The sequence below is a fragment of the Bos mutus genome, chromosome 6, assembly GCF_027580195.1.
Source record: "Bos mutus isolate GX-2022 chromosome 6, NWIPB_WYAK_1.1, whole genome shotgun sequence".
Taxonomy (NCBI): Eukaryota; Metazoa; Chordata; class Mammalia; order Artiodactyla; family Bovidae; genus Bos; species Bos mutus.
Genome location: NC_091622.1, coordinates 110,456,464 through 110,484,277, shown reverse-complemented (window position 1 = coordinate 110,484,277; position 27,814 = coordinate 110,456,464). Strand labels below are relative to the sequence as shown.

The window sequence follows — 27,814 nt, the reverse complement described above, 5'->3', positions numbered from 1 at the left end:
CCGACTCTTCGCAACCCCATGGACTGCAGCCCACCAGGCTCTTCCATCCATGGGATTTTCCAGGCAAGAGTACTGGAGTGGGGTGCCATCACTTGTTGAATTCTACACAGATTTCCTGTTTTCTTTACCTGTCATTATGTGTTGCATCTAGGATTTTCTGAGAGCCTTCCTTCTCTGTCCCTAAATTGCTATATTAATAACTCACAAGCAGGGGTTACTGTCTTACAATCCACTCTCCAAAGACAGTTATGAGTTACAGTGTTCAATTAAGAATAGCCTGTTCAAGACTTTGTATGATTTTAATACCTTTATATCATGAAAGTTTTGTACCTGGTCGTATATCCCTGGGTATGTTCCAGTGTCTCCTGGTTTACAGTCTATGGGAACTTGAATAGCATTTGTATCCTACTGTTGTGTGAAAATTGTATAAATCTTAATTACCTTGAATTGGTTCATTGTGCTTTTCAGGTCTACTATATCCTTCTACGTCTCTATATATTCATTCTATTAATTTTTGAGAGTTTGATATTGAAACTCCAACTAAAAATCTTAATGTATCTACTTAAAAAAATAATTGTAATATGTAGTGGAACTACATGGTCTGTATTTTCCAAGTCTCCTATAAATGTATTATCATATTTTAATAATTTGAAAAAATTTAAAAAGAAGTTAAAAAAAAAAAGACGGTGCAACATGTTTATGTATAAAATAAATAAGCTGGAAAGGATAAAAAGAGTAGTCTATTCAACACACAGTTCTGTTCATTTGAGACTCTGATAGGTGTGGTTCTTTACAGGCAGAGAATGATGCACATTTAACAGCCTGGTAGGGATGTGCTTTGTGGAGATGTCCTAAATGCTGTACTCATGGGGAGCGTCTTCCAGGTGTTAATTTTCCAGCACCCAGTGTAATGTCAGGGCCACAGTAAGCACTCAATAATTAATGAATTCACTGAACGAATGGAGCAAGGGTTATTATCCTTGCTGGTACCTTCAGACTTCTGTAAGGAAAGTAAGCCTCGTGGTACTAAAAAAAATCTTAATCATTAATCACTAATGTTCTTGACATAGTTACTATCCTAAGTACCATGAAATATGATAATTAAGAGGGTAACATACTGAACTTTGGGCTTCCCTAGTGGCTCAGATGGTAAAGAATCTGCCTGCAATGCGGGAGACCTGGGTTTGATCCTTAGGTTGGGAAGATCTCCTGGAGAAGAGAATGGCTACCCATTCTGGTATTCTGGCCCAGAGAATTCCATGGACAGAGGAGCCTGGCAGGCTACATAGAGTCCATGGGGCCGCAAAGCGTCAGACACAACTGAGCGACTTTCACATACTGAATTTTAAAACCTTTTAAGCGCCGATACTGATTTGCTATGAAATGCTTACCGCTGTTGCTTGGGGGTTGTTGGGGTAAGCATCAAGGAGCTCCTGAGGAGGGTTTAAAGGCTTGAGATAACGAGTGATGAAGACGGTCTTCCCGCTAACGTCAACCACTGTGGTGAGGCACTGCCGGTTGGGAAACTTCAAGGCACACTCAGCTCGAAACTTCTCTGTTGCTTGAAGCAATTTCTCATCTTCCTGAGAATCAAACTTCAAAAGGAAAGATGTGTATGATTACAGGAGATATGGTGGAACCTGTTCGGATCCCACAGTCAACGTGGACTCAACATGTGCTTCATGAGGTGTGATTCAGTGACCCCCCCTTAACAACACTGTCATGCCCTGGTGTTCCTGAAGCCTTATTTAATTGTATTTATAATCTAAAAATCAGATGGACTCATTAAAAATGACTCATTAAAAATTCAGTGACATTGAAAGGAGATCAAACCAGGCAATCCTAAAAGAAGTCAATCCTGGATATTCATTGGAAAGACTGATGCTGAAGCTGAAGCTCCAATACTTTGGTCACCTGATGCAAAGAGCTGACTCATTGGAAAAGACCCTGATGCTGGGAAAGATTGAAGGCAGGAGGAGGAGGGGGCAGCACAGGATGAGATGGTTAGAGAGCATCACTGACTCAATGGACATGGTTTGAGCAAATCCTGGGAGATAGTGAAGGACAGCGAAGCCTGGCGTTCTGAAGTCCAGGTGTCGCAAAGAGTCAGACACAACTCAGTGACTGAACAACAGCAAGAAAGTAGTCATTAGGCATACAGCCATATGGAAAGTATTAGATTAATAAAGCAACACATAAAAGTTAAGCTATGATGTACTGATTCTGATTGATGAGTCCAAGCAATAGTTTTATGTGTATTTTGATGTTGGTGTTAGAGGGACTCAGAAACCTAATGTCTCAAGTGCAAAGCTAAAGCAGCTCATGTTAAAAGGACAACATGTATAAGTATATATCCATGCATCTGTGCTCAGTTGCGCCAGCTCTTTGACCCCATGGACTGCAGCCCGCCAGGCTCCTCTGTCCATGGCATTTCCCAGGCAAGAACACTGGAGTCGGTTGCCATTTCTTTCTCCAGGGGATCTTCCCGACCTGGGATCGAACTCGCATCTCCTGCATTGGCAGGCAGCTTCTTTACTGCTTAGCCACTGGGAAGCAACAAGTATATATGGATGTGTTAAAAGGTTTTAATCCATAGCCAATGTAATAAATAACAGTAATGAGCCTGAAGTAAAAGGAAGCAGAACTAGAAATGTGAAGGATATAATACTTAAACATTTATAAAATACTTTAAAAAGTGGTTCTCTGATCCAAGCTGAGCCAAATCTCAGCCTTTTTAGTAACTCAAGCAGATGAAACAGATTTCACTTGTCTCTGGACATATGGTGTCATTTTTCCTTAAAGGCATTGCTAAAAAGTAGCATGAATAAAGCAGATATTTAAGTGTTCTTATAAGATTTTTGTTGTTTAGTATAAAAATTTATGTATGGTTGATTACTTACTTTGACAAACACAAAATTTTACTAGAAAGTCAACTTTTAAGTAAGGTTTACATTCCTGGCAGTGCTTGAAAGTTGGTTTTTTTTTGTTTGTTTTTTTGTTTTTTTAGTAGGGAAATACCTCCAGACATCCCCTTCATACTTTTTATTTATTTTAGCATTTAAAGCTGCCGACATATTTGATTACACTGTCTCCCTCACAGAACAGGACTCCTGAAGTCAGGGATTTTGTTTTGATCTAGTTTTTTTTTTTTTTAATCTTCAGTATTGAGGGTACTAGCCAGCACATGGTAAAGTGTTTAATAAGTGTTACCAAATGAATGAATGAGAGCACAGATAACATCCCATTACTATTTTATGACTTTTAATAGGACCTAGAATATAAAATTGTTCTTTTTTTATTCCATAAGTTATGGCTTTAAAAAATTTTTTAATTGGAGGATAATTGTTTTACAATATTGTGTTGGTTTCTGCTCTACAACAACATGAATCAGCCATAAGTATACACATATCCCCTCCCTCATGAGCTTGGATTGTTCTTGACTTCTCTTATATTGGAGCTGAACTGTGGTTCCTGTTTCTAATTTGATGGCTGTACTCTAAGAAGTTGGGGGGAGATAGGATGGAGGCATCTCCAAAAACCTCCTGGGTATTCTCACAAGACGTCCACTTACATCTGAATCTTAACATTGTCATTACGCCATCGTCATTATGACCACGTATTCAGCACAGTGCCAAGACTTGGTAGCTACCAAATAGGTGTCATGATGAATTTATAAGTAAATGAAAAAAAGTGAGCTTATAAAACTTCAGTATGGGTGTGTCACAGATGCTTAGGGTAGAAATAATCATAACCTTAAAGAGACAGAGAATTATGAAACAAGGGTGATGTGAAAAAAAGCACCCTTTTGAATTCATCCCTGCTTCCTTTAAACTCATTAGTTTATATATTTATCCATCTATCCAATTATTAAAAATATTTGCTGAAAGTCTAAAGGGTTTGAGGCAGTCTGGATAAGTGTATATAAGGCAGACCCCTCAAGAAACTTCTAGTCTAGTTCAGTTCTGTTCAGTTCAGTCGCTCAGTCGTATCCAACTCTTTGCGACCCCATGAACCGTAGCACGCCAGGCCTCCCTGTCCATTACCAACTCCCGGAGTCCACCCAAACCCATATCCATTGAGTCGGTGATGCCATCCAACCATCTCATCCTCTGTTGTCCCTTCTCCTCCTGCCCTCAATCTTTCCCAGCATCAGGGTCTTTTCCAATGAGTCATCTCTTCGAATCAGGTGGCCAAAGTATTGGAGTTTCAGTTTCAACATCAGTCCTTCCAATGAACACCCAGGACTGATTTCGTTTAGGATGGACTGGTTGGATCTCCTTGCAGTCCAAGGGACTCTCAAGAGTCTTCTCCAATACCACACTTCAAAACCATCAATTCTTGGGCGCTCAGCTTTCTTTATAGTCCAACTCTCACATCCATACATGACCACTGGAAAAACCATAGCCTTGACTAGACGAACCTTTGTTGGCAAAGTAATGTCTCTGCTTTTGAATATGCTGTTTAGGTTGGTCATAACTTTTCTTCCAAGGAGTAAGCTAGTCTAGAGGAGACCATTAATAAGGAATCAGGGGCTTAAAATACTAATACTTGACCAGAGATCCTATAGGGATAGACACTGTGTGCCAGGGAGGCATTAGAGAGAGGCACCTATAGGCACTGTCCAGAGAGAACAGTGAAAATCTGGCATGAGCACTGACTGTTGGCATTCTAGATTGAAACAAGTATGTACTGGGTTGGCCAAAAAGTTCGTTTGGGTTTTCTTTTTTTTTTTTTTCGTTTGGGTTTTCTGTAAGCTGTTATGGTAAAACATGAATGAACATTTCCGCCAACTCAATATAAAACTTTTCCTACCACGTAGACCTGAATATCTGCTGTGCATTTTGACTCCATGGCCAGTGCTTCCTGGGAGCAGGGCCCATGTCTGAGTCATTTTGTGTTCTTCTCTGCACCAAGCATGCATAAGGTAAACGTTTAACAGGTATCTCATAATGGTCGTTAATACCTGTTTAAATTACCAGAATTACCATTTAATGGGCTGAAGCAGTAATTTAAGGAGCAGTATGCTAAACTGGTGAGGGTTTCCCTGGTTTCTCAGTGGTAAAGAATCTGCTTGCTAGTGCAGGAGACACAGGTTCGATCCCTGGGTTGGGAAGATGCCCTGGAGAAGAAAATGGCAACCTGCCCCAGTATTCTTGCTGGAGAATTCCATGGACAGAGGAGTCTGGCAGGGTACAGTCCATGGAGCTGCAAAAGAGTCGGACATGCCTGAGCAACTAAACAACAACAAATGCTGAGTTGGTCATCTGAGAAGTGCCAGGCGAAAGCCAAATGCTAAAAGGATTGGGGTTATTTATTATAAAACAAAGGTAGAACCAACAAATTCACAGTTGATTCAGCATGAAATTTGGAAGATTCTTAACTGGCTCAATTCCTTAACTTTTGGTTAATGTGAATATTTACAGAAAACTGAATGTTTTCTTTTTTTTTTTTCCCCTCTCTTTGACTACCTATACTGTGGCAGCTCCACTGGCCAGAAATAAGTGTCATAGCCACGCTGCTTCTGTAAGAAGCAGGTCATGGGTTTTATGGGCTTGGAAACAGTGGAAGTGGCTCCCAGTATGCAGGTGACATTCTGACATGTGACTTCCAGATTCAGAGCTAAATAAGAATCTTTCTGACAAGATGACATGGGCCCAGAGGCAAGACTAGACAGGAACTGCAGACGTCTGTAGTTCCAGGCCAAGGGATTACACATACATTAGGACCCAGCAGCTTCTATAACGAGGCAGAGGACAGAAGCAGGTGACGGAAGCTCAATAACCACTGACTGATGAACAGCAAAACAAAATACATGGTACCTTTTTAAGCATGTCACCCATCTATCAGAGGCAAGAAAGGAAAAACAAAATAAGAGGAAGACTTCATTAACAGAAATCATCTACTTTAAAACACTTTCGTTTTTACCGACACAAAGTAGGGATGTTAAAATAAGAGTTTCAGGAGTTACTACTGATTTTCTTAGACCATTCCATGAGTAAATCACTTAAGAAAAACCGCATGGTATGGCTCAGCGTGGGATGATGGTGGAGGGAAGACTAATCTGCTAATCCTGGCAGTTGCTGTTGAGTGGAAAAACAATTCCAGGTTATGGTCCCTACTGTTTAGGGCAAGACCCTCTCTTTCCTGAAAGACCTGCAGGGGCTCCCTGAGGGCTCGTTTCTGCTGCTGTGTGTTTAGGACGCCCGGGTCCTGTCAAGGCACAAGGAGCGGCCGAGTTTGCATTTCAGAGGGATTTTCCTAAGCCCGCATTTTGGAGGTCTAAGAGAAATGCCACCTGCAGCCACAGTGGGGCAGTGAAAAGCCACTGAAGGCAGCAGTTGACAGCTTAGATAGTCTCATTTTAAGGAAGGAAGGCCACGGGGCTCTTAAAACTCCTGCAGTAGGAGGTCAGTTGCCTGGGAAGAATGCCCAGTGCAAAGGGCCCTCTGGTTTTCGGCCTGTCGGCCCCAGTCATAGTCTGCTCTCTCCCCGTTTGGAAGCTCCTCTCTGAATGTAATAATAGATGCTCAAGAAAGGAAACCTCTGCTTATCTGTTCAGTCTAATTTTAGGAAAGCATAGCCTAGCAAGCCTCTCTCACGTTTCATCTGCATCTCATATGGGATTCTGGAGACTACACAGTTACCTTTTCTCGAACCGACTCCCCAGGAACTAGCTGAGGCTCCAAGGTAATAAACAGGGTGATGTAAGAGCCTTCACTCAGGCTTCGGACAGAGTCAAAACCCCGGTCCATCATCACGCTTCGCTCCTTACTGTAGCCCAGGAGCACTGGGGGAATATCGATCTTAAACGTTCCATCGATCTGTGAAGAAAATACAACTAGTAAGCATCCTGGTGAGAGAGAGTGAGAGTGGTCATGTGTGGATGTGAGAGCTGGACTAAAGAAAGCTGAGCACAGAAGAAGTGATGCTTCTAAACTGTGGTGTTGGAGAAGACTCTTGAGAGTCCCTTGGACTGCAAGGCGATCCAACCAGTCCATCCTAAAGGAAATCAGTCCTCAATATTCATTGGAAGGACTGGTGCTGAGGCAGAAACTGCAATACTTAGGCTACCTGATGCGAAGAGCTGACTCACTGGAGAAGACCCTGATGCTGGGAAAGATTGAAGGCGGGAGGAGAAGGGGACGATAGAGGATGAGATGGTTGGATGGCATCGACTTGACGGGCTCGAGTTTGATCAAGCTCCAGAGGTTGGTGATAGACAGGGAGGCCTGGTGTGCTGCAGTCCATGGGGTCACAAAGAGTCAGACATGACTGAGCAACTGAACTGAACTGAAGCATCCTGGTGATTTTCCAACAGAAGTTCAAAGGCAAGTCAGCTCCCCATGATGTGATGAATTCAGTAGAAACTGCTCAGACTGGTATTCAGGGCACACCCGTCTCTCTAGACTTGTCTTCTTACGCCCCGTCAGCAAGGCTATCTCCTGCCTGCTGTGCTTGGCTCAGCACAGCGTGTACTAGTTGTGCAGGCTGATACCCACACTAGGTGGTTGTTCTTCAGTGGCTCAGTCATGTCCCACTCTTTTCGACCCCATGGACTGCAGCTCGCCAGGCTTCCCTGTCCTTCGCCATCTCCCTGAGCTCACTCAAACTCATGTACACTGAGTCAGTGATGCCGTCCAACCACCTCATCCTCTGCTGTCCCCTCTCCTCCTGCCTTCAATCTTTCCCACATTAGGTTGCCTGGGTTCAAATCCTGGGTTAAACCCCAAGTGACTCAACTTGTGCATTTGTAAAAAGGAAACAATAATAGTACCTACTTTGTAGGGTCATTATGTGTGTTGAGTGGATTAATAGATGTAAAACACTAAGAAAAATGCCCGGCCCATGGCAAGTGTTAGCTGGCAGCCAGCCCCCTTTGCTGGGATGCCCAGCTCCGTGTCTCCACATTTTAGAATTTGAATCATTTTTCAAGGCTCAGGTCAGATGCTATCTCCTTCGTGGTTTGTTTTGTCATTTCTGCCAGCCTCACAGGTAGCTTGCTTCTTTCATTTATCGCACTGACACATTCTGCCAGGCTTTGTTGTTGCGTATTTATCGTCTACTTTTAGATTACTGTTCTCTGCACACAGAATCTGCGTTGTGTTCCCCTTTGTGTCACCCTTCTCCGACAGGTAGCAGTGTTTGGTGTGCATACACAGGAGGCTGGATGCAGGCTCAATGAATTACAAGCCACTTGCATAAAACGACCTAACTTACACAGACGTTCAAAAAGGCAGAACTTTTTACACCTTTGTAGTCAAAACAATCAAGTTTACAAAAGACTGTCTGGTGCCACAAAACTACTCAGGGCTAGAATTTTAGACTCACAGATTTTCAAAGAATCCAATTTTTATTTCAGTCTTTTGCGACATTTATTTCTCAGAACAAAGACAGAAAGAACTGAAGCTTTCAGTGACTATGCCCTCTAGAGAGGAATGAAATAAGCTCTTATTTATTTTCCTCCTTGCTTTGGTGGGTCTTCCCTGGTAGCTCAGTCAGTAAAGAGTTTGCCTGCAATGCGGGAGACCCAGGTTCGATCCCTGGGTCGGGAAGATCCCTTGGAGAAGGAAACGGCAACCCACTCCAGTATTCTCGCCTGGAGAATCCCACAGACAGAGGAGCCTGGTAGGCTACAGTCCATGGGGTCACAGAGAGTCAGATACAACTGAGTGACTAACACTTACCTGGGAGCTTCCCTAAAGCCTGAACCAGGCAGATGGGAGGATGCAGGGGGAGGAAGAGTGTAAACACAGAGCTGTATAAACTTCAGCTGAAACAGCAGATGAGCCAGGAGGCAGTGGCACCATCTCCAAGTAGCTGAAGTGTAGGAACTTAAGACAGAGCTTCTCACCCTGGGCACTGTCGGTTGGGACCGATAGCACTATGGGAGGCAGGCCTGGGCCCTGCGGGCATTTGCAGCTTTCCCGGCCTCAGTGCACTAGGTGCCAGTTACCCCTCCTAGTGCATGCGTGCGTGCTCGGTGGCTCAGTCGTGTCTGACTCTGCGACCCCATGGACTGTAGCCCACCAGGCTCCTCTGTCCATGGAATTTTCCAGGCAAGAATACTGATGTGGGTTGCCAGTTCCGCCTCCAGGGGATCTTCCCGACCCAGGGATGGAACCTGCATTTCCTGCGTTGGCAGCCAGATTCTTTACCACTGAGCCACCTGGGATGCCCAAGTTCCTCCCTGGACCCATTACTCATAGATCTTGGTTTGCAGCCACACAAAATGAACAGAATTCTGATGCAGTAATAATAATAGAAATAAATGGGCCACCAGGGAAGCCCAATAATAATAGTAATAATTGTATTTATCAGGACCATATCATATAGCTAGTTTGTCACCTTAATTAAACCTCACGACTCAATCGGCAAAACAAGTCTGTGGCAAAGAATCTGCCTGCTGATGCAGAAGATGTGGGTTCGATCCCTGCGTTGGGAACATCCCCTGGAGAAAGAAATGGCAACCCACTCTAGTATTCTTGCTTGGAGAATCCCGGAGACAGAGAGCCCTAGTGGGCTACAGTACATAGGGTCGCAGAGAGTCAGACTTAGCGGCTAGGCAGCAACAACAGGGAGGAACTTGGCTCACGGCACAGTTCAAAGAAGAAACTGATGACAGAGCGACTGGAAGGAGAGCAGGCTTCCCTAGAAGCCAGTGAGGTGCTTACTTTAGGGGACTCAACCAGAGTGTGGTTGTTACCAGAATACAGAAAAGCAGTTTACTCTTTTATCGGGAAGAGCTTTGGAGGAACTACTTCTGAGTACCCTTCCTCGTGTGATGCCACATAACACGGGAAGTAGGATTTGCAAAATGATGTGCTCTTTAAATTCTATTTTTCATTTCAAATCTAGTCCAAGAGGAAAGTACTGTAGAGTATCTGGCAAGCATAAAACTGCGGCACCACCTACAGACAGTCCCTTTGGTCTAGGGAAGACTGCAATGCTAAACGATTCCTGATATTCCAACCAATTCAAGCCTCTCAGACTGGAGTTTTGTTCTGGGTCTTGCCCGAGGCTCTGACAGAGGCAGCGTTTGTTCCATGCGGCCATCACCTGTGGAATTACACTGTCTCCTCTGGAGCTGTGTGAGATTAGCATGACTTTGCCTCAAAGCTCCCTGTTGCTATGGATTTAATACTGGGGTGTTAATGCCATTTCAAAACCTTTAACTGTCCCAGATTAGAGTTGCTCTGCCATTCAAGAATTGTTAACCTGATGGATCCTCTTACACAAAATTGTTAAACTCTGAAGAATGGTACTTAGTTGAGCGAGTCAACCGATGTTCATTTCTGAAATAGTGAGGACTCTGGAAACATGAATGCACTTAATTAAAGGGGCCATCAGCTGGCCTGATTGTTTTCTTCAGGTTATTCTCAGGCATCTGGCCACCCGACTCCAGTCATTCTTGACAAGTTTCTACTTTGTCCTACCTTCTTCACATCTATTTAAGTGTTAAAAAAAACTATCAGATTGGAAAAGCAGCACGTGAACTACTAATCGTCAGGAAGATAGGTGTTTTAGTAAGTCATGCAAATATGACAGATCAGTGGCTTTACACAGTGATATTTATCTTTCCAATAGTGGCCTTGCGTGTCGGTCCTCTCAGGGTTAAGGGTGCTCCTGCTCAGTCGCTGAATCGTATCCGACTGACTCTGGGGCCCCACAGACTGTAGCCCACCAGGCTCCTCTGTCCATGGGATTTCCTAGGCAAGAATACTGGAGTGGGTTGCCATTTCCTCCTCCAGGGGATCTTCCCGACCCAGGGATCGAGCCCCCATCTCCTGCATTGGCAGGCGGATTCTTTACTACTAAGCCACCAAGGAAGCCCCAGTGTTAAGGGTATACCTCCACAAAGAAAGCTGTACCAGGAAAGCTGGATAGAGCAGTTCCCCACTGCCATGGAATTCTGACTTCAGACGCTTACCCTTGCTTGGAAATATATCGTGCTGAACGGAATTTTCACACACCCCAGCCAGTGTCTCTCAATACGAGTGTGGATTCCACTTCCTCTTTCACGGTCGTCCTAAAGGAGGGGTGGGAAGTCATAATTGTTTAACAACTCCAGACAGTCATTTAATAAGTAACTCGACAGCAGGAAAGCAGCAGGATTTTAGCTGAAAGCACAGTAGGTTTAGGTTAAACAGATATAAGTCACATTCTTGTTGAGACACTTAATAGTTATGTAAAAACCAGGAAAGTCATTTAACCTCTCTGGACCTCAGTTTCCTCATCAATAAATTGGGAGTTTAACGGTCTACTTTGGGGACTTCCCTGGTGGTTCAGTGGGTATGATTCTGCACTTCCAATACAGGGGGCCCAGGTTCAATCCCTGGTCAGGGGACTAGCTCCCACATGCCACAGCTAAGACCCAGTGTGGCCAACTGAATAAATTAATATTTTAAAAAAGAAAAAACAAAACAACAAGAAAAATGATAATCTATTTCATGGGTTATTTTAGAATTAAGACAGTGTGCTTAGAAAGAGCTAAGGCAATGTGCTAATAAAGAATTAGCACAATTCCTGGATCATAGCAGACACTCAGATTGAAAACAAAAGGGCTGGTTCTCAGGCTTCCCTGGTGGCGCAGTGGTTAAGAACCTGCCTGCCAGTGCAGGAGACATGGGTTTGATCTCTGGTCCTGGAAGATCCCGCATGCCTTGGCGCAACTAAGCCCACGCGCCCTGGAGCCGGTGAACAGAAACAAGAGAAGCCATGGCAGTAAGACCTCGCACTGCAGCTAGAGAAAGCCCTCAGAGAAGCAAAGACCCAGCCCAGCCAAAGATAAATAAATAAAATTATTGTTTTTAAAAAGCTGTTTCTCTTCCTCCCTCCTCCCGTTCCTCATTCATACATGTCAAGTTTCAAACATCCCGAATTTGGGGACCTATGGTACTGAGGGCAGGCTGCCCCCAGACCTGCCAAAGTGGCAGATTGGTTATTTTGAATTCAAGTTATTTGAAAAACAGCTGGTGCAAGAACACCCAGACCCTCCTTTGTCTCCAGTCTCCAGAAAGCAGGAAATAACCCACCCCCCCTCACCCACCCCAACCCGAGGAAAGGTACCTTCCCTGCATCTTGCGTAGAGAGACACCTTTTCACCAGAGAGGGACTCCAAGGCCGGGGAGGCTGCATAAATGCACCTTGTTAGCCTTTACTAATTTACCACATTGAATCCAAACGTCCTTATCTCGTCAACTCCTCACATCTTTATCATTTCTTTGTCTAAAAAGTATAAAAGCTATCTGCCTTGGTCACTTCCTAGATACTATATCTATGAGACTTCTGTATGCACAAAATTAAAAGTTGGTTTCCTTCCCCCCTGTTAATCTATCTTGTGTCAGCTTAATTATCAGACCAGCTAACAGACCCCACAAGAATAAGGGGGAAATTTCTCCTCCCTGACAGGCCTTGCACGGCGGGTAGAGGATATGAAAACAAGTACAGACATCTTCCTCAAAAACGTGAGCTCACCTCCAAGACGTCATACAGCACTTCATCGAAGATGTTGACGAACACGTCGTCTTTCACTGACTGCAGGCTGGCGGCGCTGTAATCCCCGTTGGGGGCCCTGCAGATGTGCACCACGATCAGAGAACACGAAAGAAGCAAAAGAGAAATAGTGAGCACTCCAATGTCCAAACAGGAATATGAGCAAAGAAATGAGGACTAATGGCAGTTCTTTCAGTTAAAGGGTTTCTCCAGCACGGGGATCCTACAGTGTGGTTTGTTGTTTCATCTCTAAGTCCTGTCCGACTCTTTGTGACCTCATGGACTGCAGCCTGCCTGGCTCCTCTGTCCATGTGGTTTCCCAGGCAAGAATGCTGGAGTGGGTTGCCAATTCCTCCTCCAGGGCATCTTCCCCACCCGGGGATTGAAGCCGTGTCTCCTGCATTGGCTGGCGAGTTCTTTACCACTGAGCCAACAGGGAAGCCCAGTCACTTTTCCTGCCAATTAACCAAGGCCGAGCTGAGGTTCATCTGCTACATCAGCTGCTCTGAGTTTTGCCAGGCCTGGCCAGAGCAGCCCTCTCCATGGCATGGCTCCAAACCGGGCCACTGCATCTGCTTGGTTGAGCGTTGGCCTTGAACTTTGCTCATTCTTTTTTGCTTATACTGTGTAGAAAAGTGGTATCTATTTCTCTCTCTCTCTTTCTTTTTTTTTTCCTCCTGTTTGTCTTCTGACTTAACTAGTTCTGTTTCCAAGGTGGCTCAGTTGGTAAAGAAACAACCCAAAATGCAGGAGACCACCTGCAATGAAGGAGATTTGGGTTTGAAATTACTTAAGGCTCCCAGAGCTGGGGAGATAGGGAAGAAAAAAAAAATCAGTGTAGGGCCTATGGGGTCAAGGGAGTGGAAAGCTTGGGCTCTGAGGAACCAGAGCCTGGAGTTGAGTGGGGTATCCTAACAATGAACCCACATTTCAAAAGCTGGACATTTCCCATTTTTTCCCCCCTTGATTGGAACCACTTGTGATATGAGAAAAATATGCCTACCTAAATGGAAGTTCAAGTTCTTCATTCCAGCTGGGATTTGGTCCTTCTGCTGTAGTGGTATGGCAGATTGTTCGCTGAAATGAAACTTCTACAAAAGGACGTACTAAAACCTTTAAAAAAAAAAAAAAAGAACATGTACAGTTTCTGTTTAGCTAGATTTTTTGTTATTGGTTTGTTTCAGTTTAGGATTGAAACCCTTTTCAGCTCACTAAATCCCGAGCAGAAACTGGAAGTTTGGAAGTTTATGCATATACTTTTAATAAATTTCTATACTATTTTTTTTTAATCAAGAGAAAACAGTCTGTAACAGTTAGTAGAATTATTTTGTTCTGAGCAGAGGAAAAACATGATTCTAAATAGTATATTTCCAAAGAAAATGAGACAGAAAATGGATTATGAACTTTCTAGGCAATTCTTAAAAACATAAGGGGCAAGATTCTAACCAGAGAGCCAGCACTTGGGTATCTCACCTGGCCGAGGGGGTAGTCGGCGCTGTGGGCTGGGCTGTGTGTTGTCGGGGAAGCAGCGTGCTTTTCAGTGAAGGTCCTTGAAGATCTTGATGTCTGGTGGAATTTACTAGGAGGGAAAAATGAACAGAAGAAATAAATGACAGGGAAAGTCTAATTATGTTACTGAGCAGATGGTTTCTCCAAAGATGTTTGGTGCTGATAGTTATCCTGGCAGACATTCTTGCAAAGCTTGTTGACGCTTTAGAAGTCTTTTCATATGCTCTGGTCCTCCCTACTCACCTAGTGACTACCAGAACCTTTCCAACGTCCTTCCTTAGGTCTGCATGTCTGGCTGGAATAGAAGAAGAGACCTTTTCTCTCTACGGTCTAGTGGGTGCCTTTCCCCCATAATTGAGAGCATCAATCCCTTTCAGGTAGCAGAATCCTGAGCCTCCTAACCAGCCTGCCCTGCCTCCATCCAATTCAGGTCCTCTTTCTCTGTATGTTTTTTGAAACTTCATACTCCAGGAAGCTTGAGCTACACATCCCAGGTAAGATCTCTCTCTCTGGGCCTGCCAGGCATCACTGGCAAAAGGTGGTCAGTGATTCCTAGCTCGAGTTAGGATCTACGAGTCTTGTCCTCTTTCCCTTTTGAACTGCCATTCATAAAGGAAGAAATGAAGGTCATGTCCAGAGATCCTCTCCCAGACGCCTTCCCCCTCATCCCAACAATCCACTTGCATATTTGTTTTGAATTTTCTGGTGTATCTAGTATTTCACATTCAGTGGCAAAGTACACCTTGTCTCTTTCCACCAGACTGTCTTACCTTTTCACAGAAAGGGTTTCAGACAAACTACGAGACAAGGAAAGTGGAACATTTAACTCAACAGCTACCAGAGAAAACCTTTTTCCTGTTTGGAACACTGTCAATTGCATTATTACACAAACATCTGTTTAGTACCTCCTGTACTTTAGCAATCTGTTAGACTCTGGGGCTGCAAAGGCCAATAAGATACACTTTAGCTTAGACTAGATAAACAAAGAGTCGTAATATAGTGGGGTATGTGTTAGACTGGAGGGCATGGGATATAAGAGAGCAGAGAGAGTACTGAAAATCCTATTTAGTTTAGTTTTAAGGGGAGAGGGCTAAGATTTGGGTGGATTTAGTGCAAGAATTGGTATCTGAGCTGACTTGATGAGTCTATACTAAATGTAAAACAATAGGATCAATTATGCTTCTTTGTAATGATTTGAATGAAATTGTTTAAATCTTAAAAAACTTAACAGAAATAAAAAATAATACCTATTGCCTATTCATTAAAAAATAACAAAAACAGCTTTTCACCCCACAGTTGAGCTTTAATGTGATCAAGATGAAAAGGCTGGGATGTGGCTTGGGGAAGCGATGCTATGGCACAGATTCAAGAGCTTAGACAGACATTCACAAAACAAAATGTGACCAAACTCTGGGAATAGTTGGTGATGATCGGATGTTCTGTGATGGGTAGATGAGTTAGAAGAAAAAAAGGAGGGCAAAATAATAGGGGGGGTGGGAGTGGATAGATCATTTAAAAGGAAGAACCTAGGGAGGAAAGAGGCCCAGGCTAGAACAGGGGACTTCTGTAATCAGACGGCTGGAGGCCCTTGGGCAAGCCACGACAAGCTCTTCACTTCCATTTGCCCTTTTGTAAAATGGAGACAGTAATAGTAGTGAGAAGTAAGTGAAATCATAGATACGAAAGTGCCTAGGGTAGTGCCTAGAACACTGTGAATGTACAGTAAGGTATAGCCTCCCTCATCACACTGGTAAGGGCACCAGCAAAGAGGAGTAATTCTTGTTCCTTCTGTCTCTGTTCTCCAAGGGGCTAAGAAATTTAAGCTCACCTTACTTATAGTTGGGTTTCCCTGGTGGCTCAGACAGTAAAAGAATCTGCCTGCAATGCAGGTGACCCGGGTTTGATCCCTGGGTCAGGAAGATCCCCTGGAGAAGGGAATGGCAACCCACCCCAGTATTCTAGCCTGGAGAATCCCATGGACAGAGGAGCCTGGTGGGCTACAGCCCATGGGGTCACAGACTCAGACACAATGAATCGATTAACACTTCCTTATGGCTGAGGAGTCCCCATTGCCCCAGTGTATGAAATACAGTGGGTGTAATTCCTTTCTCTGGGCAGATAAAAAAGAAGCCACAGTTTTGTGCTCACAGCACATGTTTCGGAATCTAGAATATGCACCTTTGGGGTATCTTCCCAGCTCTCACCCACTTCTCTGAGGACTGTCCCCCGTATTCAGGGCTGGTCCCTGTGAACCCGCCCCTGACTGTAGGTAACTAGATGTGGCTCAGCACCCGACCTGGGCTAGGACCTTTTGGGGAGCTGATGACTGGGGGTGGAACCATCGAGGATGAATCACTTCCATCACACAAAGAGTGAAGCAAATTCACACGGAAGCAAGAGAGACAAAGGGCCTTTGAAGATGCCAGCTTAATCTTAGGTCTCCCTCGTGGTTCCACCATATCTGCTGTCCTCTTGTTCCGTGAGATATAGCCAACAAAGCCCCTCTTTACCCTAAATCGACTGATTTGGTTCTGTTGTGCTGTGCTGTGCACAGTTGCTCAGTCATGTCTGACTCTCTGTAGTCCCATGGACTGTAGCCCACCAGGCTCCTCTGTCCATGGGATTCTCCAGGCAAGAAGACAGGAGTGGGTTGCCATGACCTCTCCAGGGGACCTTCCAGAGCCAGGAATCGAACCCACGTCTCTTGCATTGGCAGGCAGGTTCTTTACCTCTAGTGCCACCTTGGTTCTGTTACTTGGAACTAATGGGGCCCTGACATCATCAAGAACACCCACCCTCACCCCCATCCCTCCCCTCAGCCCCCACAGAGCAACAACTCTGTTGATGATGAGAGTGAACACACTGTGAAGAGGTGGGGTCCCGCAGCTCCCACCCCAGGCCGGCTTGGAGGGCTCTCACCTTGCCGTTGGCTTCCTCACCGGAATGTCGTAAGCCCGGATGATGTTCACCAGCAGCTTTATGTCTCCGTCGGACAGGTTTTGGGCTGTCACCTTCTTCCGGCCTTTTCTCCTTGGCCTCAGTGGTCGCTTTTGTTCTGCCAGCTTGAAAAGGCTCAGGCCCAAAATGCTAATGATTACAGAACACAGTTAGGACTCTAGGGGAAAGAAAGACTGGGGAAGTTCACGAGACACCTTCCCACACTCTGCCCCAAGGTCCCTCATGGGCCCCCGAAAAACTCTTTGTCTCTTTGAGGAGGGGTGGGAATTGTCAAAAGATTCTCCCAAGATGGGAGAGATCTACTGCGTAGATGATGAACGTATATTTTAGCAGCTTCTGATCCGAGGCAGATAACTCAGGTTCTGGGCCCCGCCCTGCACCTCCTGCTTGCCCTCTGCCTTGCTCATCCCCCAGCCCCTCAAACGTGGCCTGAGCTTGCCAACTGTCCGCTTTTGCTCCTGCCAATCCTGCAACACCCAATGCTTCCTTCCACCTTCCTCGTTGACCCTCTTCACCGCAGTTCTACCACTTTTCAGGGCCACTATTTCCAGGCCAGTGCATCCTGCTCACCTTGGGCAAATCATTTCACCTCTTGCTGTCTCTGTTTCATCATCTGTAAAATGGAATATTAATACCTACCTCTTGGGGTTATTGAGAGGACTAAGCGAGGCACGTACACAGAGCCCCTGGGTACGGGTCTAGCATTAGCAGATGCCCTAACACAGTGACTGTTGGGATGATGACAGTGGTCACGATGCCACGGTGATTCTGCTGGAGAAAGGAGGGGATGGAGATAGGAGGAAGGCAGGGGAGGGGGGCCAGGGGGATCTCTCTACCTCTCTATGTCTCTGCCTGTCACTGAGATGACACCCATGAACACTTCCTGGAAGGTGAAAGCAACACAGTCTATGAATGAGAAGGGCCAGGGAACAGCGAGTTTAATTTTGCCCCAGAGACTAAAGAGAGCACAGCAGAGACTTCGTATCGGGAAGCTGATGTGAATGGCTAAGCCCGACAGCCACAGAGCAACGCCAGCTGGGCAGAGCTGGCCTCAGGCTGGCAACGCTCACGCGGCTCTTCTCTGTGAGTACGGAAGAGCTGGCTGGACTGGAGCCCTCCTTCCAAGAGGCACGTGCCAGCCCAGGGAGATGACTCCCAAGGGACTCCCAGGGCCTGTGGTTCCGTGAGCCCCCCAGGGCCTTCTAAGGGAGCACAGAGGAGCTCCCGTTTACCAGCACCGCTACGGTTCAAGCAGAGTGTGAGGGGCCTTACGTATACTCTTTCTAATCCTTACAAGGGTGTTACCCCATTTTTCATATGAAGAAACTGGAGGCTCTGAGAGGTGATAGAATTTGCTGGAGGCTCCTAAATAGAAGGAGAGGGAGCTGAGGTTCAAGCTCAGATCACCCTGACTTGACAGCCCAACTTTTTCTTTGAATATCTGCACATATCTTTTCATTAACTCATTTGGGACAAGAATAAGCGCATTATATAACAATGTGATGTAAAATTTGTGAAAAAATAACTATCTTTCCCAAAACCAAGAGTGTGAGGAGAGTGACACTATTTTACATTTTTGCAAATGTCTTTTTTGGTTTTACCGTACATTTTAATTTTAGAATTTTAGTGAGATACAGTTGATATATAACACTGTATAAGTTCAAGGTATACAGTAGATGTGTTTGATACATTAATACATGGCATTATGGTTACCACCGTAGGCAGCATTAGCCAACACCTCTATCACTTTAAGTAATTATTGTTTTTGTGTGTGTGTGTGTGTGTGTGTGGTGTGAACAATTAATATACAGTCTCTTAGCACCCTTGAAGTTTATATTGTTGACGATAATCACTATGCTGTACATAAGATCTCCAGGACTTATTTATCTACTGGTTGTAGGCTTATACCCTTCTACCCTTAACTATCCCCCCAATCCCCCTGCCCCTAGCCCTGTGTGACCAACAGTCTAGTCTCTGTTCTTATTAGTTTGGCTCTTTTAGATTCCACATATGTGAGAATCCCAGAGATCTTATCTTTCTCTGACTCATCCTATTTAACGGAATGCCCTCAAAAGTCCATCCACACTGACACAAATTATAGCCCATCTTTTTAATCACTCTGCCAGGATGCCTGCCTAACCCAGACTTGGGAACCTCAGAGAAAAACCTTTGCCAGGAGGTTGTAACAAAGCACATCGCTTCTTTCCTCAATACTTGCTCCCTCCCCGAGGAATATCTCCTGTCACAAGACTTAGCTGTCCCCATAGTCAGCATGAGAACATCTTGGTGGCTGGGACCATTATATACAGAAATATCTTAATCTAAAGCCAAGAACAAACCAAAATGAAAAGAAGAAAGAACATACCCTGAGCCTTCAGAACTTAATGCAGAAAAGTAAAGCAGAAAAAAGAAAAAGAAAGAAAAGAAATGGAAAACAGCATGAAAAATCATCATCTAAAGTGTAATTTTCATGATTGAAAAAGAAAACAGTCAATGATTGGACTGTGGGCCTGGAATGGAGAGGACTTCCCTGGTGGCTCAGATTGGTAAAGTGTCTGCCTACAATGCGGGAGACCTGGGTTCAATCCCTGGGTCGGGAAGATCTCCTGGAGAAGGAAATGGCAACCCACTCCAGTATTCTTGCCTGGACAATCCCATGGATGGTGGAACCTGGTAGGCTATAGTCCATGGGGTCGCAAAGAGTCGGATATGACTGAGCAACTTCACTTTCACTTTGCATGAATTTTCTGTGGGCACAGCCTCCCTTCTGTATGAGGATGGAGGCAAAGCCAGGAAAAGGGGCTCCCATGGATTGCACCAGTTTTTTGTCTCCTTGCCAGCTGGGTGGCAGAGAGGAAGTCCATGCATAGGAAATAACCTTTTCAGGAGACCATCTGTTGTGTCCAATAACTTTGTGACATATGTCCAAAGACTTTTTGTGAGTTTGCACAAAAACTCTTTGCAACCCCGTGGATTATACACTCTACAGAATTCTCCAGGCCAGAATACTGGAGTGGGTAGCTTTTCCCTTCTCCAGGGGATCTTCCCAACCCAGGGATCAAACCCAGGTCTCCCACATTTCAGGCAGATTCTTTACCAGCTGAGCCACCGGGGAAGCCCTTTCAGGAGACCAAGAGATTTAACCACAGGAAGGGTCATTAAGTCAATGGACTGTGCAAGCCCACCAATATAGAAAGTTCTCTTTCATCTTTCATGCATCCGCCTCGACTTGAGACCATTTGAGAATTATTTTAAATGACAGGGAGACGATTTAGCAAACAAATAGAGTCAATTCCCAACTTCTATGTAAATATCCACTTTCCCCTGCTGCCCACCCGCCACCAAACACAGGGCAGCTCTGTGCCTCCCAGCAGCAGTGCTGGAACCAGGCCTCTCCCTGCCACTCAGAATCTCAGCGGGATAATTCTCGGCCACCCCACTGCCCTGTGACGGGGGAGTGAGGGAGATCTTGGCCCAGGGAGGTGATGAAGGCAGGAGGACGATGTGCTGGAAAGGATGCTGTCACATTTCATGTGACTGGAATGAGAAGATGGCCAAGGCTGGGGAAGTGCCCTTGGGGGTGATGGGAGGTGAGATGGGGTCCACTGGAATGTGATGGAGAGGGTCTCGTGATACTCGTGCTAACAGAATCCCCCCCAAAATGTGACATCAGGCGTTCATCAGGCTTTACCAGTTTCCAGTACTGTTAGGGGGCCAAATGCATACCATACCATGATAGAAATCTTACATTCACAGGGAATATTTAATATAATACAATACAAATAATTTTTACAAGAAATAACAAGATTTTTTTTTTTTTACCTGATATTGGGAACTTCTTCTTCTACTACCAAATCCGAAAGAAGAAAATGGTGTTTCGCAATGAGGAAACGATTTATCACTGATTCTCTAACCTGAGGGAGAGAAAGACTTATTTAAATGTTCTTGTTTGCTGACCTGCACCATTCTCTGCTCGAAAGTCACTGCGGTGTGGTGGCACTTTCACAATCCATCACAGCTCTGACCCCTTCCTACGGTAAATCAACCAACTTTCCTTGCTAACGTAAGCTCCCTAAGGCAGGGGCGTTCTATTTTGTTCACTGCTATATTGTCAGGATCTGGACAAATTCCTGGCAGAAAATTTAGCTGGATGAATGAATGACTCTTTGGAAAAGACCCTGATGCTGGGAAAGACTGAAGGCAGAAGGAGAAGAGGGTGACAGAGGATGAGATAGTTGGATGGCATCACCGATTCAACGGACAGGAACTTGGGCAAACTCCGGGAGACGGTGAGGGACAGGAAGGCCTGGCGTGCTGCAGTCCATGGTATCGGAAAAAGTCAGACACAACGTGGCAACTGAACAACAACAAAAATGAATGAACAACTACAGAAAACAGGACCTGTCTTGAAACACACGAGGGCTTCCCTGGCAGCTCAGATGGTTAAGAATCTGCCTGCAGTGCAGGAGACCTGGGTTTGACCCCTGGGTCGGGAAGACCCCCTGAAGAAGGGAATGGATATTCACTCCGGTATTCTTGCCTGGAAAGTACCATAGACAGAGGAGCCTGGCGGGCTACAGTCCACGGGGTCACAAAGAGTCGGACACAACTGAGGGACTAAAGCTTTCACCTTTGGCTTCCCTGGTGCGCCAAACTGTAAAGAATCTGCCTGCAGTGCAGGAGGCCTGGGTTTCACCCCCGGGTCAGGAAGATCCCCTGGAGAGTGGAATGGCTACCCATCCCAATATTCTTGCCTGGAGAATTCCACGGACAGAGGAACTTGGCGGGCTCGAGTTCATGGGGTCACAGTGAGTTGGACACAACTGAGTGACTAACACCCTTCGAAGCACACACACTTCACAACTAAGTTCAATGAGTTGGACACAACTGAGTGACTAACACCCTTCGAAGCACACACACTTCACAACTAAGTTCAATGAGTTGGACACAACTGAGTGACTAACACACTTCGAAGCACACACACTTCACAACTAAGTTCAATGAGTTGGACACAACTGAGTGACTAACACCCTTCGAAGCACACACACTTCACAACTAAGTTCAATGAGTTGGACACAACTGAGTGACTAACACCCTTCGAAGCACACACACTTCACAACTAAGTTCTTCCCCTACTCAGAGTGATTTAGTTCCTAATTATTTTTTAAATGGAGGCGCTCTTAAATGTCATACATTATTTTTGTATACAAAACCTAAAGGGTAGATTAACTGGCTGAGGAAAATGTACTGTAGTTATTGTAGCACTTCTTACAAGTTAAATTAATTAAAGGAAGGACAAAAGAGTACTTTCATTTTCTAGTGCAGAAGGGCAGTGAGTATGTGGTTTATAAAACTTTTTTATTACCAAGGTAGTAAGATGCACACATTCATATGGTAATTCTATATTTAGTTAGTCTTCCGAGGCAATAGAAATAAAAACAAAAGTAAGCAAATGGGATCGAATCAAATTTGGAAGTTTTTGCACAGCAAACATTCAAATATTTTTTTTAAAAAATCATGATTTAGAAAGTAAGTGCCTTGTAATCATACCCCTCAAGATAACCACTGATGATAAACTGAGACCAATCTTAGAGGTTTCAGTGTTTCCTCACTGAATACATTCCCTTTGGTGCCTGAGCTAGTTCAAACTGGACTTTTTATCACTTACAATCATGAATCCAAGCTAATACAAAGGAGAACCAAGTAATTATGTTACAAAGATGAAGATAGTTGCTAATCAATTTTATATCTGTAAGAATGAGGAGGGCTTCCCTGGTGGCTCAGTGGTAAAGAACCCACCTGCCAATGCAGATGTGGGTTTGATCCCTGGTTGGGAAGATCCCTTGGAGAAGGAAATGGCAACCCACTCCAGTATTCTTGCCTGAACAATCCCATGGACAGAGGATCCTGGCAAGCCATAAAGGATTGCAGACTACTATAGGATAAGTGACTTTATGTCTAGTCTTAAAAGGAAGAGAGAGGTTATTCATGTTGCCATTGTGACCCTAGAATTTTTCAGTTTAGAATATTCTTTGAGGGACTCCCTAACAAGGAAATGGCAACCCACTCCAGTTATTCTTGCCTGGGAAATCCCACGGACAGAGGAGCCTGGTGGGCTACAGTCTATAGGGTTGTAATAGAGTCGAACAACAGCAACAACGATCATGAGAAAATAAGCCAACAAGGGTTGAGGATAAAGACCCCCCTTCTCCAACACCAGGATGCTGCCTGTTTGTCCCCTACGAGGACTGTTTGAAATGATTTTCCTTACCTGCTGGAGGTACTTTGCTACTGTGGCCCTGTGGGTGTCTATGTGGTCCTTGGTTTCGATTACATTTCTGTCTCGTAACCGTTTCTCATAGTCCTAAAATTAAAAGGAAACAATACTTCTATGATTTTAAAATACTGGTACTCTCATGCCTTTTTTGAAATTGGGCTTTCCTGGTAGCTCAGACAGTAAAGAATCTGTCTACAGTGCAGGAGACCAGGGTTCAATTCCTAGGTCAGGAAGATCCCCTGGAGAAAGGCATGGCAACCCACTCCAGTATTCTTGCCTGGAAAATTCCATGGCAGCTACAGTCCAGATTAGAGAATTATTCGTCATGTGTAGTTTAAGTCACAAATTGTGGTTCTAAATCTTCCTTCTACTTCCCTCTGAACTTCAGGTTCAGAGTTGATCTTTGATGCAGCATCCAGGATTTGGAAACAGTTGATTGAACTGCTTTACAAGTAGTTACAAGTTACAATGCTTTTTAAAAGTTTTGTTTAAAAATTAGAGTATAATTGCTTTGCAGTTTGTGTTGGTTTCTGCTGTACAACAATGTGAGTCAGCTATATGTATGCATATATTCCCTCCCTTTTGAGCGTTCCCCCCACTCAGGATCTCATCCTTCCAGGTCATCACAGAGCATCAAACTGAGTTTCCTGTTCTTTGTAGCAGCTTCCCATTAGCTATCTACGCTCTCAATTCACCCCTCTGTGTCCGGAGTCCATTCTCTAGATCTGCGTCTCTATTCCTGCCCTGCAAGTAGGTTGTCAGTACCATTTTTCTAAATTCCTTGTATAATACATGATATTTGTTTTTTACAAGTTACAGAGTTCACGCAGAAAGAAATTGAGGCCATAGAGAGAATCAAGTCACTGTAGATCAAGATACTAAGCTCACCTAAATGGCTTAGCCAAGTTCAGTTCAGTTCAGTTCAGTTGCTCAGTCATGTCGGACTCTTCATTTTTGTCTATTTCAAGTAAAGCAATTACAAAAAGAGCACCTAACATCTTAGTTGTTAGTAACTGGTTGCAGTTGACCTGGGTCACCTACTTGGAGAAGAGTAGTGGGTGCCTTTGGCTTTCTTTTCCTAGGCAGCTGTACTTTCCTCTTTTTCTATCAAGAAAATTCCATGTGGGCCCCAGGAAGCTGCCATGATCTCCTTCAGTCCTTCTCTAGCTCTTCTTAAGAGCTGTCTTCAAGATGGTTTTCTTTTTTAAAAAAATATTTATTTACTATTTGGCTGCATAAAAATATTTATTTATTATCAGGTCTTAGTTGCAAAACATGGAGTCTTTGTTGTGGCATGTGAGATCTCAGTTCCCCGACCAGGGATCAAACCCTCATCCCCTGCCTTGCAAAGGAGATTCTTATCCACTGGACACCAGGGAAGACCCTGTCCCCAAGATTGTTATACTTGGGACAAGAGGACACACCTCTCCCTCCTGGCTGAGGCTCCTAGGTATGAACTTGGGTGATACTGGTGGCCAAATGATCAAGCAGAGAAATCTGTCTGAAATGGGGGAAAATGAGGCCACCATACCACGTGAAGCCCCCACAGGAAGGAGAAGGAGCCTGGTACTCCTTGGGTGGCTCTGAGGGGCAGACGAGCTCCTGTCATTCAGATGTCTTAGACGCTTAACTTGATTTTGTGATTTCATCATCTCATAAATTCCCCCGGTACAGGAGCTGGTTCAAATTGGGTTTTCATCACTTATAATCACAAGTCCAAACTGATAACAAAGAAGAACCAAGTAACCAAAAACATCTCTCTAAAAATAATTTCTGCATGAAAAATCATACTGCTTTTGATGAAAGACCTAAATGTAAGGCCACACTCTATAAAACTCTTAGAGAAAAATGTAAAGCAGAATATTCTTTGATATAAATTGCAGCAATATCTTTTGGGATCCACCTCCTAGAGTAATGGCAGTGAAAACAAACAAACAAAAGAAGTCATACTGATATTAATTTCTAGTGGCTATTTCTTTACCTCATCAAACATAAACTTGTCCAGCTTTCCCTGGCCCGCCCCCCCTACACAGGCCTGTTCCCTGTAACTCCTCAAAGGCTCCCTGCCCCACTCCAACCTCCCCCAAGGCTTTCTGTCTCCAGCTGCCTGCAGCATGCTGACCAGACCTGTTCCCCACTTCCTACCCCTTCACCCAGGCTGTTCAAATCCTACCCATCTATCTTCCAAGCGGCGCTTACCGCTGTGCTTTGTGCTTCGTAAATACTTACTGGGTTAAAATGGCATTGAGGGACTTCCCTGGTGGTCCAGTGGTTAAGAATCGGCCTTGCAACGAAGGTGACGTGGGTTTGAACCCTGGTCGGGAAACTAAGATCCCACATGTGAGCCACTAAGCCCGCAAGCCACAACTAGAGAGTCTGTGCAGTGCAAGCAAAGATGCCTCGTGATGCAACGAAGATCCTGCGGGCCGCAACGAGACCGATGCAGCCATTTAAGTAAATAAATTAATTTGAAAAAAAAGGGCATCGAATTCCTGACTAAGCCAGGCAGGACTGTTTGCCACACTAACACTGAAGAGATTCTTCAGCCCTATGACACTAATTTTTCCTAGTTTAGATGTCATTAGACTGAGACAAAGAGATGATTTAAACATTGGATTCAAGAAAAATAATGAAAAGGCTATGTAAAGTGCAATAAAGAAGAAACCAATATTGCTACTGAGAACACCACAAGGACACCTACATATATATAATAGTATACAAAATGGAACAGTAAATATTTCATTATTTTATTAACCCCTCTAAGGCAATCTCTTACCTGAAATACTTTTTCCATAATTTCTCGGTCATACAGTGGAATTTGCTTATAATGTCGGAACTCTGGCACCTCCTGGCTTCTAAGAAGCAGCAGCCTGAATCGTTTGGATCTATTTAATTCCTCATCCGAAACAAAGTTAAATTCCTGTTGTAGCTGTTCGAGTCGGAAGAAATCAGGGATGTAGGATTCACCACTGGTAGCAACCTATAAAAACCAGGAAATACAAAGCTCTAGGTGACAGGCAGATTTCACCCAAGGAAACTTGGCACTGAGCTTCTTGGGAATGATGTTGAATGTTGAACAGTTTTGGATATACTTGAAACATCCACTATTTCATTTGAAGAGAAAACACAGTCAAATATAATGGCAATGAGGGAGATGCTATTATCTTCATTGAATAGTTATTAAAAGTACCATAAATCATTTTTTCCAGAGAAATAAAAAGTAAACGGTTCATGTCTGGTATGCATGTTCCCTTAATAGGTGTTATGAAAATATAACAGACTGATAAATGAGTCAATTATATCAGTGTGTTACCAAACGCCTACTCCAAAAAATACACAGGAGACTCAGGTTCGATCCCTGGGTCAGAAAGGTCCCCTGGAGAAGGAAATGGCAACCCACTCAGTATTCTTGCCTGGGAAATCCCATGGACAGAGAACCTGGTGGGCTACAGTCCATGGGGGTCACAAAGAGTCAGACATGACTGAGCGACTGAGCACACAGCACTGCAAATAAGATTATTCATATACATAATATATATAAAATATACATTTAAATGTATTTTTAAAACCTTGTAGCTCAGTTGGTAAAGAATCTGCCTACAATGCAGGGGACCTGGGTTCAATCCTTGAGTCAGAAAGATCCCCCGAAGAAGGAAATGGCAATCCACCCAGTATTCTTGCCTGGAGAATCCCAAGGACAGAGGAGCCTGGCAGGCTACAGTAAATGGGGTCGCAAAGATTCAGACACTACTTAGCGACTAAAACATTTTTAAAATATAGTTTTTAGACTATATCTATGGACATAAATAAGGGCCCCAGTCAGCCAGCTTCACTTGGCTCCAGGGCCTTGTTGTCTTGTTCCTGGACGCCACTCTGTGGCTTTGGTTGTGAGGACAAGTGAACCAGAGATGGACCCAGGCACCAGCGTAGACAGTACAGCTTCAGCAACCCTGAGAGGATGAGCAGGTCTGGGCTGCACTCTGCCCCGGTGTCCGTTTACTCCTCTGCTGGGAGCTTTGTCAGCTGCAGCCTTGACCTGCAGAGAGAGATTCTGGGAGCAGAGATCCGCTGGGGCTTTGCAATGGGAAAGGTGATCCTGCGGTGACAATCCTGGTTCATAAAAGGGGCTAGTCAGGAAGGCAAGGATGAGGTGGTTGGATGGCATCACCGACTCAATGGACATGAGCTTGAGTAAACTCCGGGAGATGGTGAAGGACAGGGAAGCCTGGTGTGCTGCAGTCCATGGGGTCGCAAAGAGTCGGACATGACTGAGCAACAGAAACAGGAAAGCAAGCCCTGTGTTTTGTGCTTCTCTGGGAGGCAAATGGTTAAAAAGAAGAAACATCAAGGGGACCAAGTGTTTAGTCACTCAGTTGTGTCCGACTCTTTGTGATCCCATGGTCTGTAGCCCTCCGTGGGCTACGTTCCTCTGCCCATGGGATTCTCCAGGCAAGAATACTGGAGTGGATAGCCATTTGATTCTCCAGGGCATCTTCCCAACCCAGGGATCGAACCTGCATTGCTTATTTCTCCTGTACTGGGGTGTCTTCAGAAATGGTGGTTTTGCTCATTTTCTGG

The 27,814-nt window shown here is 44.6% G+C and overlaps 1 protein-coding gene across 1 annotated transcript in view; it reads right to left on the bottom strand.

Annotated features, from left to right (window-relative positions):
• The window catches only part of CC2D2A (coiled-coil and C2 domain containing 2A), a 131,304-nt gene that overhangs the window by 19,317 nt on the left and 84,173 nt on the right, over positions 1–27,814 (bottom strand). Inside the window, 10 exon segments of the mRNA XM_070372718.1 lie at positions 1,392–1,595; positions 6,645–6,821; positions 10,928–11,026; positions 12,475–12,571; positions 13,496–13,605; positions 13,966–14,071; positions 16,921–17,088; positions 20,782–20,873; positions 23,231–23,323; positions 26,013–26,216. Coding sequence (XP_070228819.1) covers positions 1,392–1,595; positions 6,645–6,821; positions 10,928–11,026; positions 12,475–12,571; positions 13,496–13,605; positions 13,966–14,071; positions 16,921–17,088; positions 20,782–20,873; positions 23,231–23,323; positions 26,013–26,216 — 1,350 coding nt within the window.